This window comes from Canis lupus, chromosome 17, assembly GCF_011100685.1.
Source record: "Canis lupus familiaris isolate Mischka breed German Shepherd chromosome 17, alternate assembly UU_Cfam_GSD_1.0, whole genome shotgun sequence".
In the NCBI taxonomy this organism is placed as follows: Eukaryota; Metazoa; Chordata; class Mammalia; order Carnivora; family Canidae; genus Canis; species Canis lupus.
In genome coordinates, this window is record NC_049238.1 from 56,610,417 (window position 1) to 56,626,908 (window position 16,492).

The window sequence follows — 16,492 nt, forward strand, 5'->3', positions numbered from 1 at the left end:
ACCTGAGGGACTTAATCAAGTACTTAATATTTTAAAGGCTTGTCTCCAGATCTCTGAAATGATGATAAAAAACAATACCTATCTCACAGTACTGTGGGAGGATGAGGTGAGATATGCACATTAAGAATGGTATAATGCACGGGGCACAGAGCCGGGGTGAGGATCACTGCTGGACTCCCTGGTTTCTGCAGCCAGCATGAAAGCGAACATCCCACTGGAGTCAGACCTGGTTTCAAGTCCTCTTTCCCTCTCCAACTGGCGCTAGGGTCCCGGATAACCCGCTCAACCTCTCTGGAGCTCAGTTACTACTCAAAATGAGAATGGCAAAACCTACATCATGAAGCCTTATGTATAAAGATCACATAAAGTAGCCTAGACGAGGGCACTGGGCTCATTGTAAAGCATAATGCAAATGCATACACGGCTCTTTACTTTTTCCGCACAAACACGCAATAATACAATTGCAAAGATTTTATTTAGCGGCTTTCTGTGCTTGGCACTTAGAAACAGAGTTCCGTGCATAAGGGCAAACTTTTTATACACCTTTACTTCATACATATTTTACATACCCTTTTTATTGCCCCCTTTTTTAATATTCATAATATTGGATTCCCCACTAGGCACATAAATACATTTATCTACAACACCTCAAAACCAAAAAATCTTAATAATATCTGTATTATTTTACTTGGTATTATTTGCATTTCCACACCACTTAAAAAGTTTAGCTTGCACCAAACTTCACTTGTTTTCTTAACATTAAAGGATCTGAAGGGGAAGGGAAAGATAAGGAAAAAAAAAAAAACCCAAACTTCAAAATGCAATAAACTATTTGATAAAAATGGAGATCTAAGGGCAGGTGGAAGGATGTAGAAGGCCCATCTGCTATTCCCTGGGACGTGCCCGGATTTCTCCTGCCACAGGGGCTACAGGGCAGCCAATCCAGGTCAGGTGTCTGGATCTGGCATATGAAAGGTCAGGCCTCTATTTGTCGCCTCTGCTCTTGGTATCATCTGTTGGGATTATAACACCCTTCCTTCTTCACATTCCTTCTGTTCCCCCCTCCCTGCCAGGCTGTGTGCTCTGGAATCGGCCCTCCCTCTTACAGGGTACCCCTCTTCTAGATCACGGTGCTCAAAGCTGTGGGATCGAAGTGCATTCCTTGCCCGGGTCCCTGTCACCAGCACCTTGACTCTGCAGTGTCCCAGAGAGGCTTCCTCCTTAGTAATGCCACAATTCTTTCTATAACCTGTAAGGGGGAGGGCAGGAAACAAACCAAAACCAATTTCCTTGGTGCGTTAAAACTTCCACCATTGCTCATACTTCCTCTCTCTCAGTCTTGCTCACCGCCTCTCTCTTGCTCATTCCTCCTTCTCCTCCTTTCTCCTTCAGCTGCTCTAAGCTCTAACTCTTTCCCCAGGCACCGCTGGGAACGTCAGCGACAGCACACCGAGCCCGGGAGCCAAAGTTCAAAAGCAATCTTGTTCAGGAAGCCCAGTCCAGTTGTAGTGCTGACGTCTGTCTACGCTCGTGGATGGAAAGGGACTCCAGGATACATGGTTCATTCCAGAAACAGGGTAGGCTGTGGGGGAGAAAGGTTGACAGCTACTGCTGGCCCAGTCCATCTAGTGTTGTACCTAGACCAATTCTTGGTGAAAGCACCCATCTGGGCCCCCCCCTCCAGAGTTCACCCACTTCCGAGTCAGTGTGCATGTATGTTGGTGTGTGTAAGAGTCTATGTGTGGATATATATGTGTGTGTATGCATGCATGCACGTATGTATGTATGTATCATGTATAGGTAGGTCTGTATTTGTGTAGGGGTAAATTTTCATGGCTGCTACATGCTAGCATCTCCCTTAACATTATTATAAAATGATTATTCAGTTTCTTCAAAGGCCACTCTGGAGTAGACAATGCTTTATAAAACTAAGGTTTGGGAAGGCAGGGGAATGGCCACCGAGTCAGAGATGATACCACTGCAAGTATCCTTCAGTGGCTTAAACGTCTTTTGCTGTTCTTGGGTATGTGCTTTCCTCCTCCAGAAAACAAAACAAAACACAGTTCCCGTTCTTCAAAGGCTTGGGCTCCCAAAGAGGACCTGCCCATGGAGACTCTGGGCTGGCCCTTAAACCATGTGCACGGACATCTGGGAGGAGGAGCCCGGGACCGCCCCATACTGCCGGCCATCACAGGTGTTAGTCGCCTGCTGGTTATTGGGCGAAGGGCTAATCATGTGCATGCTGTGCTCCATCCCCGTGGGTAGGTACTGCCTCTCTCCAAAGGCCCCATTGGAAGGAGAAGAACAGAGTAAAGTGCTTTGAGAGGCGCTCAGTTTTTCTGGGCTTGCAGCTAGCCTGGGAGAAGTGGGGAAATTGTATCCATAGAGATTGTAAGGGTTGTGGAGAGAGAAGGCGTTGTAGGAGCTCTGCTGCATGTGGCTGCCCCCGAACATGTGTGGGGATGAGGAGCTAGAGGCTGCGTTGCCGGCCTGCATGACGTACTGGAACTGGGAGGTGGGGAAGGACCCCAGCTGGCCACCATAGGCTTCCATCTTGCTGTTGCTAGGCAACGAGGGAGGAGTCGGTATTCCTGAGATCAGGGATGGAGTCCTCTGAGGCATGAAGGTTTCGGAGGGCTGAGTGGCGGAAGCAGTGCCACTCTGAAGCCTGTTGTAGCCACTGTCACTCAGCCCTGGGTAGCTCTGCAAGGCAGCCATGTTGCTTCGGGCACAGGGCGGATAATCAGAGAGGTTGAGATTGCACAGCTGGCTCTCTCGACAGCCCACGTTGAAAGTGTTGGGGGCCAGATGAAATGTTGGAGGAGAACAGGATGGAGACAGAAGGTGAGAGGAAGCTGAAGGGGATGGTGTCCCGGTGCTGGAGGTGGTCGGGGAAGTGCCTGTGCTGCCCCCTGAAAAATAAAAGGTGAACACCATTGAGCCAGAGGCCTTTCAAGAGGAGTCTGTCTGGCCAGATGCAAGCCACACAGGAGGAAGCTTCAGATGTCCAAGATGGGCTGATTTTTACAGAACCATAGCTTTCTCTTAACCGACGTACGCTAAGTGATTCCAACTGTGCACACAAACACATGCACACACACACCTCCGAAAGAGAAGAGGACAAAGAGGTGACACACAAGAACACTAAACTCTTGTGTCCCTGTGTGTAAGTGCCTTCAAAGTCTTGTTTGAGAAAGCAATAAGGCTTCCAGTATCCACTTTGCCATCTCTCACCGTCAGATCCACTTTCCAGTAAGACCTCTGGTAATCAGCATTAAAATCCACCACCTCAACTTCCCCCCTTGTCCACGGAAATATGTTAAATACGTGTTGTCACCTGAGACTATTGCTGACCTTGCCAGCTAAAAACAAATCTCAGGCCCTGACCCTCAGAGGAAATGGGGTACTGGGGTAAGGTGTCAAGTCAAGGTTGAGGCCTGGAAAGGCTGAGCAGGGAGGACCAGGCAGTGGGAAGTGAGGTATGGGATCGAAGTTCTGTCGTATGATATTACAAGCACAACCAGAAAAGCTAAGCTAACCTGTAACAAAACCGTTATAATCCAGAGGCTCTGCTAATGTCTCTCTAGAAGAGCCTGCCATCTGTCTCAGAGACTGGAACAAAGACTGCAAATGTAGTCTGTGGATTTGGGGTATTTCTGAGGGCAAGAGTCCAGACAGGTCACAAAGTCAAGAGATCTGGGTTCTCACAGCTCTGCCACACAAACCCCCCATCTGACCCTGGGCATGTCACTTATCTTCTCTGGGTTTGTTTCTTTATCCAGAAGATGAAAAATTGAATTAGCTCAGTAGTTCTTAAGCTAGGAGAAGCTGCAAACTTCAAGTTCCAGGATCCCACCCACCTCAGACCAACTAAATGAGAAGCAAAGGATTCTAATGTGCAACCAGGGTTGAAAACCAGTGATACCACCCAAATCCCTTATATCAGAATACCTAGCAGAGTGATTCTTAAACTTTAGGGTGCAAGAGAATCACCTGGAAAGCTTATTAAAACAAATTGCTGACTCTGTCCCCAGAGTTTCTAATTCTACAGGTCCAGGGCAGGGCCAAAGAATTTGCGTTTCTGAGACTCATGCTGCTTGCTAGCCTAGAGACCACACTTTGGGTTAGGAGATCTCCACGTCCCTTTCATCTCAAGTTCCTGAAACTGCATTTGACAGAGTTGCTCTTCTGACGTGTGGATATTAGAAATGGATTGGTGGCTGATGCACCAACAGATAAAGGGAAGGTTCAACCCAACCTACTTCATGTGTGTTCTCACATAGTCTACGAAGGTAAAAATGACCTTTCCAAGCCTCTCCTTTCACGGGCTACAAAGCAGCTGGGCAGCAGCCACTTCTTGCCTCAAGGGCCGGGGCTGCTGAACCTTCCAATTGAATTCCAGAATGGGAGGCTGCTCTGTCTTCCATAGGCATGCTCCCATGATGGAATTCCTCCTTCAGGACAAGGTTGGGAGCTTCCCAGAGTTGTTGAGAGCCCCAGTTCCCCCAAGGAGCATGGTACCCTTAGGTCATCCACAACTCAGGTGAGGATTTTTAGAACCTAAGATTCTATAAAAGGGTAAAGGATATTTTAAGTGGGAAGGAGTAGTAATAAAGTTTTTATTAGTGAGAAAAATGTGAAGAAAACTGGCAGGATTCCAGAGATATTGGAATAGAGAGAAACCATCAACAGTGTGCCAGGGAGGTGGGTCCAGATGTGCAAATTTGGAGGCAGATACCTCAAAGAGAAACCCAAAGTTAATTTTTAGCCTCAGCCTACATACACAGATATGGTAGTAGTATTGACTATGGAAGTACAAATTTATATCCTGTTAATAGTTTTTCAATTTTCACAAAACCCAACTAGTATCATCTCTTCCTTGGTCAAAAAAATTTCCCAATGAACTTCCAAAGTAGAACAGTAAACAGTTGCTGATTTTAAAGTCATTTCAGGAAATTCACCTTCCTGTTTCTTCTTTATGCCTTAAATTCCTTTAAGAGAGGTAAAAAGAGTTTTATTCCACAAAGCCAACAGCTGACCATTGGTAGGAAGAGCACCCAGTCTAATTCTAGGTCCGTTGGCCTCTGTCCATCTCATGACCACAGGCAACATGGGCTACCTCTTCATTCTCCCCATCCTTAAAGAGAGTCTCAAACTGATAGGCTTCAGTCCTTCTCAGAATTACATGTGTGTCTAAGGATTAAATTTGTGGTAGAGTGTACATGGGCAATAACAAGTACTTTTCAAGGAACCATTTTAATACAAAGAAGGAGTTTTGGAAGGGGAGAGCTGAGCAGAAAAAGGAAGAACATTTCCCACTTCTTGTCTATGGACCACTGAGTGGCCTAGCCTACCGGGCCTTATAGGAAGTTCAGAGATTCATTTTCTGCAGGAGGCATTCTACACATTTTCCTCCTCTTCCACCCTAACCACTATGAGCTTCAGTGAAATAAGTGCTATGGCACACATGGAGAAACTTGACTCCAGCTGTAAAGAGATTTGTGTTTTATGGGATATGTATCTGGTCTCCTCTCTTTGAAAGTCCGTCCTTGCTTTCCCAGATCTGGTGTTTATGTGATCCCTGAAGAGACCCCCTGTTCAGCACCCCGCACTGTCCTGTTATAGGTACACTCCATCAGGCACCAGCCCTAGCCCTGCAGCAGGAAGTGCAAGATGGAGCAGATGACTTTTTACAACTCTAAATGGTTTTCTCAGATGGCCCAAGATAGAACGAATGGTACTGATTTAAGGCCTCAATTGGTTTCACTACAAAAAAATAAGAAGGGAACTATTAACAAGTTACAGAGATTTCTGCTGAGCAGATGAGAGGTACATGTTAAAAAGTTTGTAGTCAGCTTGCTTTGGCTTTTAAATGACACTCACTGGAAATGAGACTTGGTGGCCTGCTGAGTTTCAGGGGGTGGGAACCCCCACATGAACTAGCGTTTGAAGAAATGCTCTTCTGCATTAAAAAGACTCAATATAAATAACAGCTATTTTTCAAGGTCCATGGAGAAAGAGAAGACTATGGTACTCATTTTGTAGAGAAGCAAATCGAGATACTGAGAGGTCTTTACTCTCTTATGATCTCACAGCTTGTCGGCTGTTAAACAAGATCAGGAGTGCCAGCCAAGTGCTAAGTAAGCACAAGGAGGCAGGCTGCCCTCCCTGTGCATTTCAACACTTGGCTGCCTTGAGGCCTCACATCACCAAAGAGCTAGGGCAGAGTAGGAGGCCAGGCCACACTGATACAGAAGGGTCAGAGCTGCCTCTCAAAGAAAAGCATACCTCCCTTTCCTGCGTAACATTCTCATCTCACCCCCTCTGGTTCAGCCAGGTCCTGAATGCTCTAAGGGTCTTGATTTAAACCTGCTGTAATAGATGAGAATGGACTGGATGGATCTGGATATTTTTTTTAATATTTGTCAAAATTAAATACATTGTAAATATTGTTTCCTTTTTTCTTCCCTTCTGTAAGTGAAGGAGGAGTGAAAGAAGGAGTAAGGAATCCTAGTGCATTTGAGTTCTGATGGAAAGACTCTCAGGTGTTGGCTTCTGTCCATGCAGCTGAGCATCTTGGCCTCCCCACACACTGGTGAGCACATGTCATAGCTAGATGCCTGGATGTAACAGGCTGGAGGAGCCTCCATGGCTGCCAATGATAAAGCACTGGGCCCTTGACCCCTACAGGCCCATTAAGCCTGTATTCCCAAAAGTTAAACCAACTCTGTTTCCCTTCTGACCTGTCTTTTCCTCCCCACCCCCACCCAGAATGGAAATTTGATGCCCCATGTCTCTTTTCTCTTCTCAGACCAAGCAAGTGGAATTGAAAACAAGTAGGTAGGTTGGTATCTTTCCCACTGTCCTCAGAGGCCCTAATCCACTTCTGAGAGGTAATTAAAATGTAATGCCCTAAGTAGCTGAAAACTCCCTGGTATTCCAGGACCAATCCCCTACCCGCCACACCTCCCTGCATCCTGTCTTACCCATTGACTTAAGTCAGGAGGTACTCCTTGAAATTCATATTCAACATTAACTTGCTCTAATGTTCAAGGCTCACAGCCAAATTAACCAAAAAGACTGTGTTTAGCAGTGATTCCATATGAGGACAACAACCTAGAATATACTTGTATACCATGAGGACAAGTTAAATGTGACCATGAAAATCCTGGATACCAAACCTGCTGACTTTTGCATCTTTAAATTGATCACTTCCAGACTGTAATATGGAGGCTTTCACATACAGTTTCCTTTTGGGTTTATTTTGTTGTGTTTTATTCCCCCCTGCCCTCTCCTTATACACACAAAAATTGAAAAACAGTAAAAAAAAAAAAAAAAATCCCATCTGAGCTAGAAAATAATGAATTTCCATGTAATTACTTGGTTCTACGAGCCAGACTCTTCTCTCATATAACTTGGTGGCTTGTGTCTCTGAAGAATGTGGAATCACTGTGTCCCTGAGTGGCCTTCTTTGAGGCTTTCAGATAAAAGATAAAATGTCAGTACTCTATGGACTTAACCCAGGAATAAACCCAGAGGCCATAAAGTTAATGATCATGATCACAGCCTGCCCATCCCTATTAAGGAATCACCCTTAGTTGAAATGAGTACCCTTTTTAAAATGCAAATGTGTAACATTACGGTACTAATGAGAATTGTGTAGTTTCAAACTTAGAAGACTCCTAACGCAACATTCTCCATAAAGTTTAAAGATATACATTGATCTGAACCTCTTCCTTTTAAAATAGCTTTTAATATATTCACCCCTTCCCCATTTTTCACATTGGTCCTCAGGGTTCTGAGTCTCTGTGCTTCCTGGATGGTCCTGTTTCACACTTGCCACACTGCCCAGGTGGGCTGTTCCTGGTGTTTCCCCTTCCATTAACTGGTTTGTTTTCTCTGCTACTTCTTTTACTGCCTTCCTTGCTACCACGTACACTTCAGTTGTGATTGCCATTTAGAGCTGATCCGCCTCTCTCCTAGTCACAGTACCCAGCTTCCCACTGAGTATCCTCCTCCCCACTCTCAACCCTTCACTCCTACCTCTAGGAAGGCATGTGACTAAGGGCAGGATGGTGCAAGCACCGTATTCCCCAGTCCCCACCATAGTAATTGGTTCAGAGGTGATGAGAGTTAGAGTTAATGAGACTCCATGAGATTTTGCTAGGAACCTTAAGGACACATGGCCTTTCCCATCAGATTTAAATTTAAGAAGATGTAGGTCTAGGGCTACTGGCAGCTATGTTACCACCATGGAGCAGAGGAGGTGCCTGAGAATGAAGTCAGGTGGGAGCCTGGAGCAGGGTGGTGGCAAGGGAAATTAGAGGTATGGATGGATTCCTGAACTTGATGACATTTAGCTATGCTGGATAGGGATGGAGGGAAACACCCAGGATGGTGAGTGGATAGCAGAGTCCTTCCCCCAGGAGAGGGCGCCAAGTCTGCGAGGTAAATCATGGACTCAATTTTGGACATGTTGAGCATAAAGGACTTTGGGACGAAATAGAATATGTCACCAATAACGGCTTGTTTTAGCGGACTGAATTGAGATGCTCTCCAATCCCTGTTATAAGCGCCTCACGGGCATCATTCCTGATCTCAGTGATAAATGAGATATGCATAAGTGGCTATCTGAATTGTTAGAGTGATCCACAATAGTTCAAAGACAAGCTGTTCATTGAACTGTCTTCCATTCCTGATCTTTTACTGGTATGAATTTCTCAGTATCTGATCCTCTTCAAGGATCAACCTCTAATTATTACAAATCAAACTGATGAAAATCCCAACACTGAGAGAAATGCTCACAATCCCATTAACTGCCTGACAAACATTAAAAGACCCAGTGGAAAAAAAAAAAAAAAAAAGACCCAGTGGTGTTGAAATCTCTCTAGTGATGTCTGCTCTCAGCTGAGGATAAGGGAGGGCTTCTGTAAATGACAGGTCTCCTTATCTCAGCAGATGGAGATGTACTGCCACCTCTGGTGTCCCTGATCCAGGATTATCCCTTAGAGTACAGCAGCTGTCAGACCCCTTGGAGATGGATGGTGCTCACAGCAGCTCCCTCAGCTTGGGCCATACAAATAGCTCTGCTGTATGTATCATCAGAACAATAGGACTGCACTTGGCCACAACAGACCCAAGCTCTTGTTTCTCTCTTTCTTCTCTATCTGTGTTGCCTCGGTCAGTGTCCCCAAGCACCACTTACTTGGTGAGTTCTTTTTGTCCCTGCCACCAGCAGTATTCAGGCAGAAGCCACTCCTGAAATATAATCCCTATCTCCAGACTCTCCAACCACATAAACTCCCTTGCTGATTCTAAATAAAGATATCTGAAGGTTAAAACCATCTACTTGACTTGATATAAAATAAAATAAAATAAAATAAAATAAATAAAATAAAATAAAATAAAATAAATAAAATAAAATAAAATATTGACCTAGAGTTAATGCTCAAGCTGTTGACAAGAAAACATCAAGTGGAAGAGTAAACTAATTTAATTTGTTGTGGCAAATTAAAGCTCTAGTAAGTAGGAATGAAGAGAGCAAAGGTGGTCTGGTGGAAAGGAGAGTGCCCTGTCAAGATGGAGATCCACTTGGGAATCCTCAACTCAGTTCCTCAGCTATGTGAGTAGCCTGCTCTGTGCCTTGGTTTCTTTTTGTGTAAAGGGCAGACAATGATGAATCCTATGCACTCTTCTCCATGGGAGAAAACCACTATACAGACTAACCCACTCAATATATCTTTCAAAATATAAAGATTTGAGTTTTTACAAAATGGTGGCCAATTCAACTAGGGTGCTTTCCTTGAAATTTTATCAACAAATGGGTCTTAATGCAGGAGGAACAAAAATGACAGCAAGGGTGGGATGAAGAAAGCCTCCTTAACCTCACTCAGAAGAGTGGGTTCAGCCTCCAGCAGCAGCAGTGGCAGCAGGAGCCCAAAACTGGCCTAAGGCCATGGATGTGATGTGTCAGATATTCATGTGTTTGAAGGAATGAGGTTATATGGATACTGGGTGAGTCAATCGTTATATGGAGCTTAGGTTTGGTGCCAATGCTGCCAATACTGTCTTCACCAAGAGGGAGTTACTCCAAAATCAGTCTACCACTAGAAGTTTCCACTAGAAGTTCAACACTCTCTACTTCTTCTAAGACACAAAACAGTTCAACACAGATGGCTCTCTTTTCTTCATTTTATGGGTGATACTGTCCAGAGCTACTGGAACTTTTAGTTCTTAAGGGAAGAGGGAGTGGATGTTGTTTCTTTTACGTCAAGAAACCAAGCCACATATTTTTTAATAATGAGAATCTGGATCAAGTTCAGTGTATAGTTCAAAAATGTATTCCAATTAAACAGTTTAATAGAATTTTGGCTTTTCCTCTAGCCCCATCCCACTACCATATGTATCCAATAATTCCAAGTTCATCCTCCACCCCACTAATAAAAAATGGAGTCACTAAATAAGTGTGACATTTTGCTTTAAAAATTCAGTTTCTCCAACCAGCAAAACTAAAAGGCAGCCAATGGAATGGGAGATATTTGCAAGTGACATATCTGATAAAGGGTTAGTAACCAAAATCTATAAAGAACGTATCAAACTCAACACACAAAAAATAAATAATCCAATTTAGAAAAGGGTAGAAGACACGAATAGACACTTTTTCCAAAGAAGACATTCAGATGACTAACAGACACATGGCAAGATGCTCATCATCACTCATCACCAGGGAAATACAAATCAAAACCACAATGACCTATCTCCTCACACTTGTCAGAATGGCTGAAATCAACAACACAAGAAACAAGTGTTGGCGAGGATGCAGAGAAAGGGGAACCCTCTTACACTGTTGGTGGGAATGCAAACTGGTGCAGCCACTCTGAAGAACAGTTTGGAGGTTCCTCAAAAAGTTAAAAATAGAATTACCCTGTGATCCAGTAATTGTACCACTAGGTATTTACCCGAAGGATACAAAAATACAAATTTGAAGGAGTAGATGCACCCCAATGTTTACAGAAGCATTATCAAAAATAGCCAAACTGTGGAAAGAGCCCAAATGTTCATCAACTGATGAATGAATAAAGAACATGTGATATATATACAATGGAATATTATTCAGCCATCAAGAAGAATGAAATCTTGTCATTTGCAACAACATGGATGGAGCTAGAGAGTATAATGCTAAGTGAAAAAAGTCAGAGAAAGACAAATACCATATGATCTCACTCATATGTGGAACTTAAGAAAGAAAATAGATGGACATATGGGAAGGAGGAAAAGAAAAAAAAGAGGGAAACAAACCATAAGAGACTCTTAACAATAGAAAATAAACTGAGGGTTGATGAAGGGAGATGGGTGAAGGGAAGGGCTAGATGAGTGATGGGTATTCAGGAGGGCATTTGTGATGAGCACTGGTGTTTATGTAATTGGTGAATCACTGAATTCTACTCCAAAAATCAATATTGCATTGTATGTTCACTAAAATTTAAATTATTTTTTTTAAAAAATAGGGGTGCCTGGGTGGCTCAGTCAGTTAGGCATCTGCCTTCAGCTCAGGTCATGATCCCAGGATCCTGGGATTCAGCCTCACATTGAGCTCTCCTTTCAGCAGGGAGTTTGCTTCTCCCTCTTCCTCTGCCTCTCCCTTGCTCATGCGTTTTCTCTTTCTTTCTCAAATAAATAAGCAAAATCTTTAAGAAAATTAAAAATAAACATTCTTCAAAAAGTTAAAAATAAAATTACTCTATGACCCAGAAATTGCACTGCTGGGGATTTACCCCAAAGATACAGATGCAGTGAAACACCGGGACACCTGCACCCCAATGTTTCTAGCAGCAGTGTCCACAATAGCCAAACTGTGGAAGTAGCCTTGGTGTCCATCGAAAGATGAATGGATAAAGAAGATGTGGTCTATATATACAATGGAATATTACTCAGCCTTTAGAAGCGACAAATACCCACCATTTGCTTCAATGTGGATGGAACTAGGGGGTACTATGCTGAGTGAAGTAAGTCAATTGAAGAAGGACAAACATTATATGGTCTCATTCATTTGGGGGAATATAAAATGTAAAGAAATAGTGAAAGGGAATAAAGGGAAAGGAGAGAAAATGAGTGGGAAATATCAGAGAGGGTGACAGAACCTGAGAGACTCCTAACTCTGGGAAACGAACAAGGGGTGGTGGAAAGGGAGGTGGGCAGGGGGGTGGGGTGACTGGGTGATGGGCACTGAGGGGGACACTTGATGGGATGAGCACTGGGTGTTATGCTTATATGTTGGCAAATTGAACTCCAATAAAAAATATACAAAAAATAAAATAAGCAATCCAAAATAAAAGAAATAAGAAATTTTAAAAAAGAAAGAAAGTTCAGTTTCTCTTAAACCACTGTTTTCCAAGGGTCAACACTAAATTTATCATATGGACAAATTTTCAGTAGAAGCCCTGTGAAACCTGCCATGCTACACACCTAAGTACTCCGTGCCTGCTTCTGCTCAACCGCCCCACATGCCAGTGAAATGTAGATTGTCAACTCCAAACAATCATCACTCCACATCCATATCCACACACATATTAGGTGGTTGTGCTCCAGACACGTGTTTCAGCGACCCTGCCTACCTGAGCCACAGTGCCACCAAGTAACTTCATTTCATTAGGTACATTAAGAAGTACCTGGGTGCAAGGCCCTGTGACAGTTCTTGAGAAGACAGCAGTAAACACAGTGTTACCACCAGTGCCTGTTCTTGGCAACTGGCAATATCCCCACCAATATTCTCATGCCAGCCTCCACGATACGAACTCCTGCTTAGATAGAGTTTGGGAGGTCAACCAGTAAAGCAAGGACAGAGAAGCAAGAAGCCACCTCAGAAATAAACAGAATCAAGTAAGTGTCTTTGCATGAAAATGACCTCACACAAAATTTACCCCTCTTTGGTAGGTGAGAGAACAGACTCACTAGAAGTAACTTCCCCAAGGTTATAGAGAGAATCAAGTTGAAGGCTCAGATCTCCAAATTGTCATAAAACCTCTGCCTCTCTAGGGCCACAAGGGCCTTAGAGGGAGATCAACACTCTGAATATGAACTGACCCTGCTTCTCTCACAGAATTATGAGAAGAAAGTTGCTTCATGCAGAGTGCTTCCCTTTCTCCTCTATTTATTAAAAAAACAAACAAACACTAGATGTAATTTCTGCCTCCCCAGATCCTTGTGAAGATGGTCTAATCCTGTTTTAAATAGCTAATCATCAGAAAAGCAGTATCTCTTGTTGCTGATGCATCTTCCTCAGGTATCCACGTCCAGGGCCATGGAGGGGGCGGGGGGGGGGGGGGCAGTGGTACAGATGATGTGGTCATAGTGGTCATGGTGGTGATATGATGATGATCACCACCACAATTGCTGAGCACTTACTCCATTTTTAAATGCATTCATTTAATCCTCACAAGAATTCTATTACAATCTTCCATTTTGCAGATGAGAAAACGAAGTGTCAGAAAGGATGGGGGACTTGGCCAAAGTCACAAAGCTAGGAAGGAGCAGTGATAAGAGCCTAAGCCAAGGGGTGCCTGGGTGGCTCAGTGGTTGAGCATCTGCCTTTCGCTCAGGGCATGATCCCAGGGTCCTGAGATCAAGCCCCGCATTGGGCTCCCTGTAGGGAGCCTGCTTCTCCCTCTGCCAATGTCTCTGCCTCTCTTTCTGTGTCTCTCATGAATAAATAGATAAAATCCTAAAAAAAAAAAAAAAAAAAAAAAAAAAGAGCTTAAGCCAAGTGGTCTGATCCCAGAGCCTATACTTTTAATCACCTTTTCTTCATTTTAAAACCCGAGAGACTTCAGTAATTTAGGTTACAGAACCTAATTTAGTTTGCAGACTCCTGGAAGCTCCTCTGGGAGGGCAACGTAATGTCACATGTTATCAAGTCCTAGAAGGGTTTCCCATACAGCAGAGCCACAATTTGAAAACTTAGGGTTCTGTTAATGGCAGCCGTGTGACAGAACAGAATAAGCTCTATATGTAAGTGTCACTTCGGGGTGGGAGGAGGTTGTATAAAGAGACTCAAAAAGTGTCTGACACTCTGGGAAGCTTCCTGAGCTAAAAGGGTGCTGCCATGGGAAGAGCACAGACTGAGGAAGAGAAGTGAGGTCAGCCCACAAGCCTTCTGTGCTAAGGCTACAGGCTTCCCCACCTGAGCTGCCAGAGAAGGAGAAACGGGAAGAAAAGCACAAAGCAGTGCAAGGAAGAAGTTCACCCAGCCCATCAGCTTGAGACAAGTGTTGAGGGAGCAAGTTGCAAGCTTCAGATGGGCTCCCAGAAGTCCCCTCCTCACTGTAGGGCCTGAGCAATCTACTTCCATTGTTCGGACTGAGGTTTTTCTCTCCTCTATATAACCAGAATAAGGTTTTTGCCATGAGGTATCAATGAAGTGCTGGAGAATCTGGTAAAAGCACCATTGTGAAGCAGATGAGGATCCTGCATGTTAATGAGTTTAATGGAGAGGGCTTCGAAGTGGACCCGCAAGCTGCGAGGAGCAACAGCGGTGGAATATATTATCCCTAGATGATGGCTACAGTTTCTCATCTTCCTGGCTATGTCCTATCACACTTTGCATGCTGGAATTGCCTGGTCTTAGGAACTTCTAATAAGAATAGTATTCTGTTGTGGAGGGGCGGGGGATGGGGCCCTACCATCCTAACCTCTAAAGATAACCGAAAACCAAAAAAATTTCAAAAAAAAAAAAAAAAACAATTTACAAAAACCCCACAAAAGAAATACATGACATGAAATCCTTCATTGGCAAAAACTTAGTGTAACAGCAATCCAAAGGCATCTACGTAAAAGTGACCGTTTACTGTACCAAAAGTTGGCGTTTGAGAACTACCTGACAAGCCCTTAACTGAACCACCTACTGTGTACTAGACCCTTGCACCCTACTAATACCTTGCCTGCACTTCTGTGACTCTGTTCTGCAAGTAAATATAAGAATTAACATACGTGATAAATAAAAATTCTCTGCATGTCTCAGCAAAAAAAAAAAAAATACCAAGGGCTTTGCTTAGGCAAAGAAATAAAAAATTCACTGCCATCATAATCATGAACATAACCTTGCTTTTCGGAAGGGGGAGAGAGTACTGCCTCTGGGGCAGGTCTGTTCGCACAAGTGGTGATGCTTTGGTTATTAACAGAGCTACCGGGTACTCTTCATTCTAGAAGAATTGGTGTGACCCCAGGACTCTACCTTGCTGCTTTTGCATGGTGGTGAAATCCTCAAAGGTGAGTGTGCGCACAGGGGGTCTCCAGAATGCATAAGTCTCCATAATGGCTTCCAGGCCAGTTCTGCAGAGAGAAAAGCCAACAGAGGAGGTTGTAAATACTGCCAAGAAACACATTGACTTTTTTAAAGATCCTGTGGTGATTTGTCTGACAAGTGGTATATATGTAGGCACTGACAGACATCACCACCAGGTAAACCAGTCTAGAAGAGCACAAGGTACCGATGACACCGATATGCATAAGGAAGAAGAAATGAACGCAGTTCAGATTATTTGCCAGAAAGTCACAACTATGATGAAATTTAACTCTAAGCCTTCTTCCAAGAAGGTTCCAGACTGCATGAAAAAAAAAAAGCCAATATTAATTGTTAAAAGTCAGAGTCACTAATATCATGAATGGAATTGAGCCAAGAGTAGCACTGACTGCTTCTCAAGCTCAGTACAATATCATTATTACCACAGCACATAGACACAGCTTGCAACAGAGTCAACTCCAGCAATGGGTATGAGGAGTCCATGAAACTGTGAAATTGCTGTGGCTTTACAGTTGTCTTAAATCAACAGAAATAAAATAAAAGAAGAGGTGAGCAAGCAAATATGCCTGAGTTTCTGTTGCGACAAAAAATAACCACCTGAAGGTAAAGAAAAGGGCTTGGCCCAGAAATTATACCTCAGGCAAAAAGGCCAACACATTTCCATAAATATTTATCTGTATTTTATAATCTGATAATCAAGCTGGCCTTTGAGGGTCACATACCTGAGACTGTCAGACCTCAGAAAACATCCAGTATTTTACAAATTCACTAAGGCCTCTGTTTCATCGATACTGGAGATTCTATTAATTAAAATATGTACATACTGCCTGATTTACCCTTGAATAAGTTCTCTCTCTAGCATATGTATGAGGTACTAATGGATATCATTTCAACATAACTCTCCAAGTTATCTCAGAGGTCATATTCTTGTGGATATTCCATATCCTCAAAACAGAGCATTAGTTGGGGGCTTTGTTTAAAGCTTTGAACACAGCCTCTGATTATGGACTTTTCTTTAAAACTAACTGCTTCACTTGCCTTCACTAACTGGAGGGAGTGGAAGTAAAGGGCCTATGGAGACCGTAGGACAAGGAGGGCAGAGAAGAGTGGGTGTCATTGTCCCTTCATTGCCAATTTACTAGAAGGTAACATGGTGTCCCATCCTGCAAAAGATAAGCGTTCCCTCTTTAGATG

At 43.5% G+C, this 16,492-nt stretch overlaps 1 protein-coding gene and 1 long non-coding RNA gene across 6 annotated transcripts in view; one reads left to right on the forward strand and one right to left on the reverse strand.

Annotated features, from left to right (window-relative positions):
* Positions 1–456: 456 nt before the first annotated feature.
* Positions 457–16,492, reverse strand: part of TBX15 (T-box transcription factor 15) — a 110,162-nt gene continuing 94,126 nt past the window's right edge. For all 5 annotated transcript variants that reach the window (XM_038561905.1, XM_038561909.1, XM_038561908.1 and 2 more), the window contains exons 7-8: positions 15,230–15,327; positions 457–2,912 (exon numbers count right to left, since the gene is read on the reverse strand). In XM_038561905.1, coding sequence (XP_038417833.1) covers positions 2,128–2,912; positions 15,230–15,327 — 883 coding nt within the window. In that variant the 3' untranslated portion in view covers positions 457–2,127. The remainder of the gene's footprint in view (positions 2,913–15,229; positions 15,328–16,492) is intronic.
* LOC111090688 lies at positions 2,560–8,870 on the forward strand. Its single transcript, XR_005372665.1, has 3 exons — positions 2,560–6,595; positions 6,812–6,840; positions 7,795–8,870. It is a non-coding gene; the product is annotated as an uncharacterized LOC111090688 (long non-coding RNA).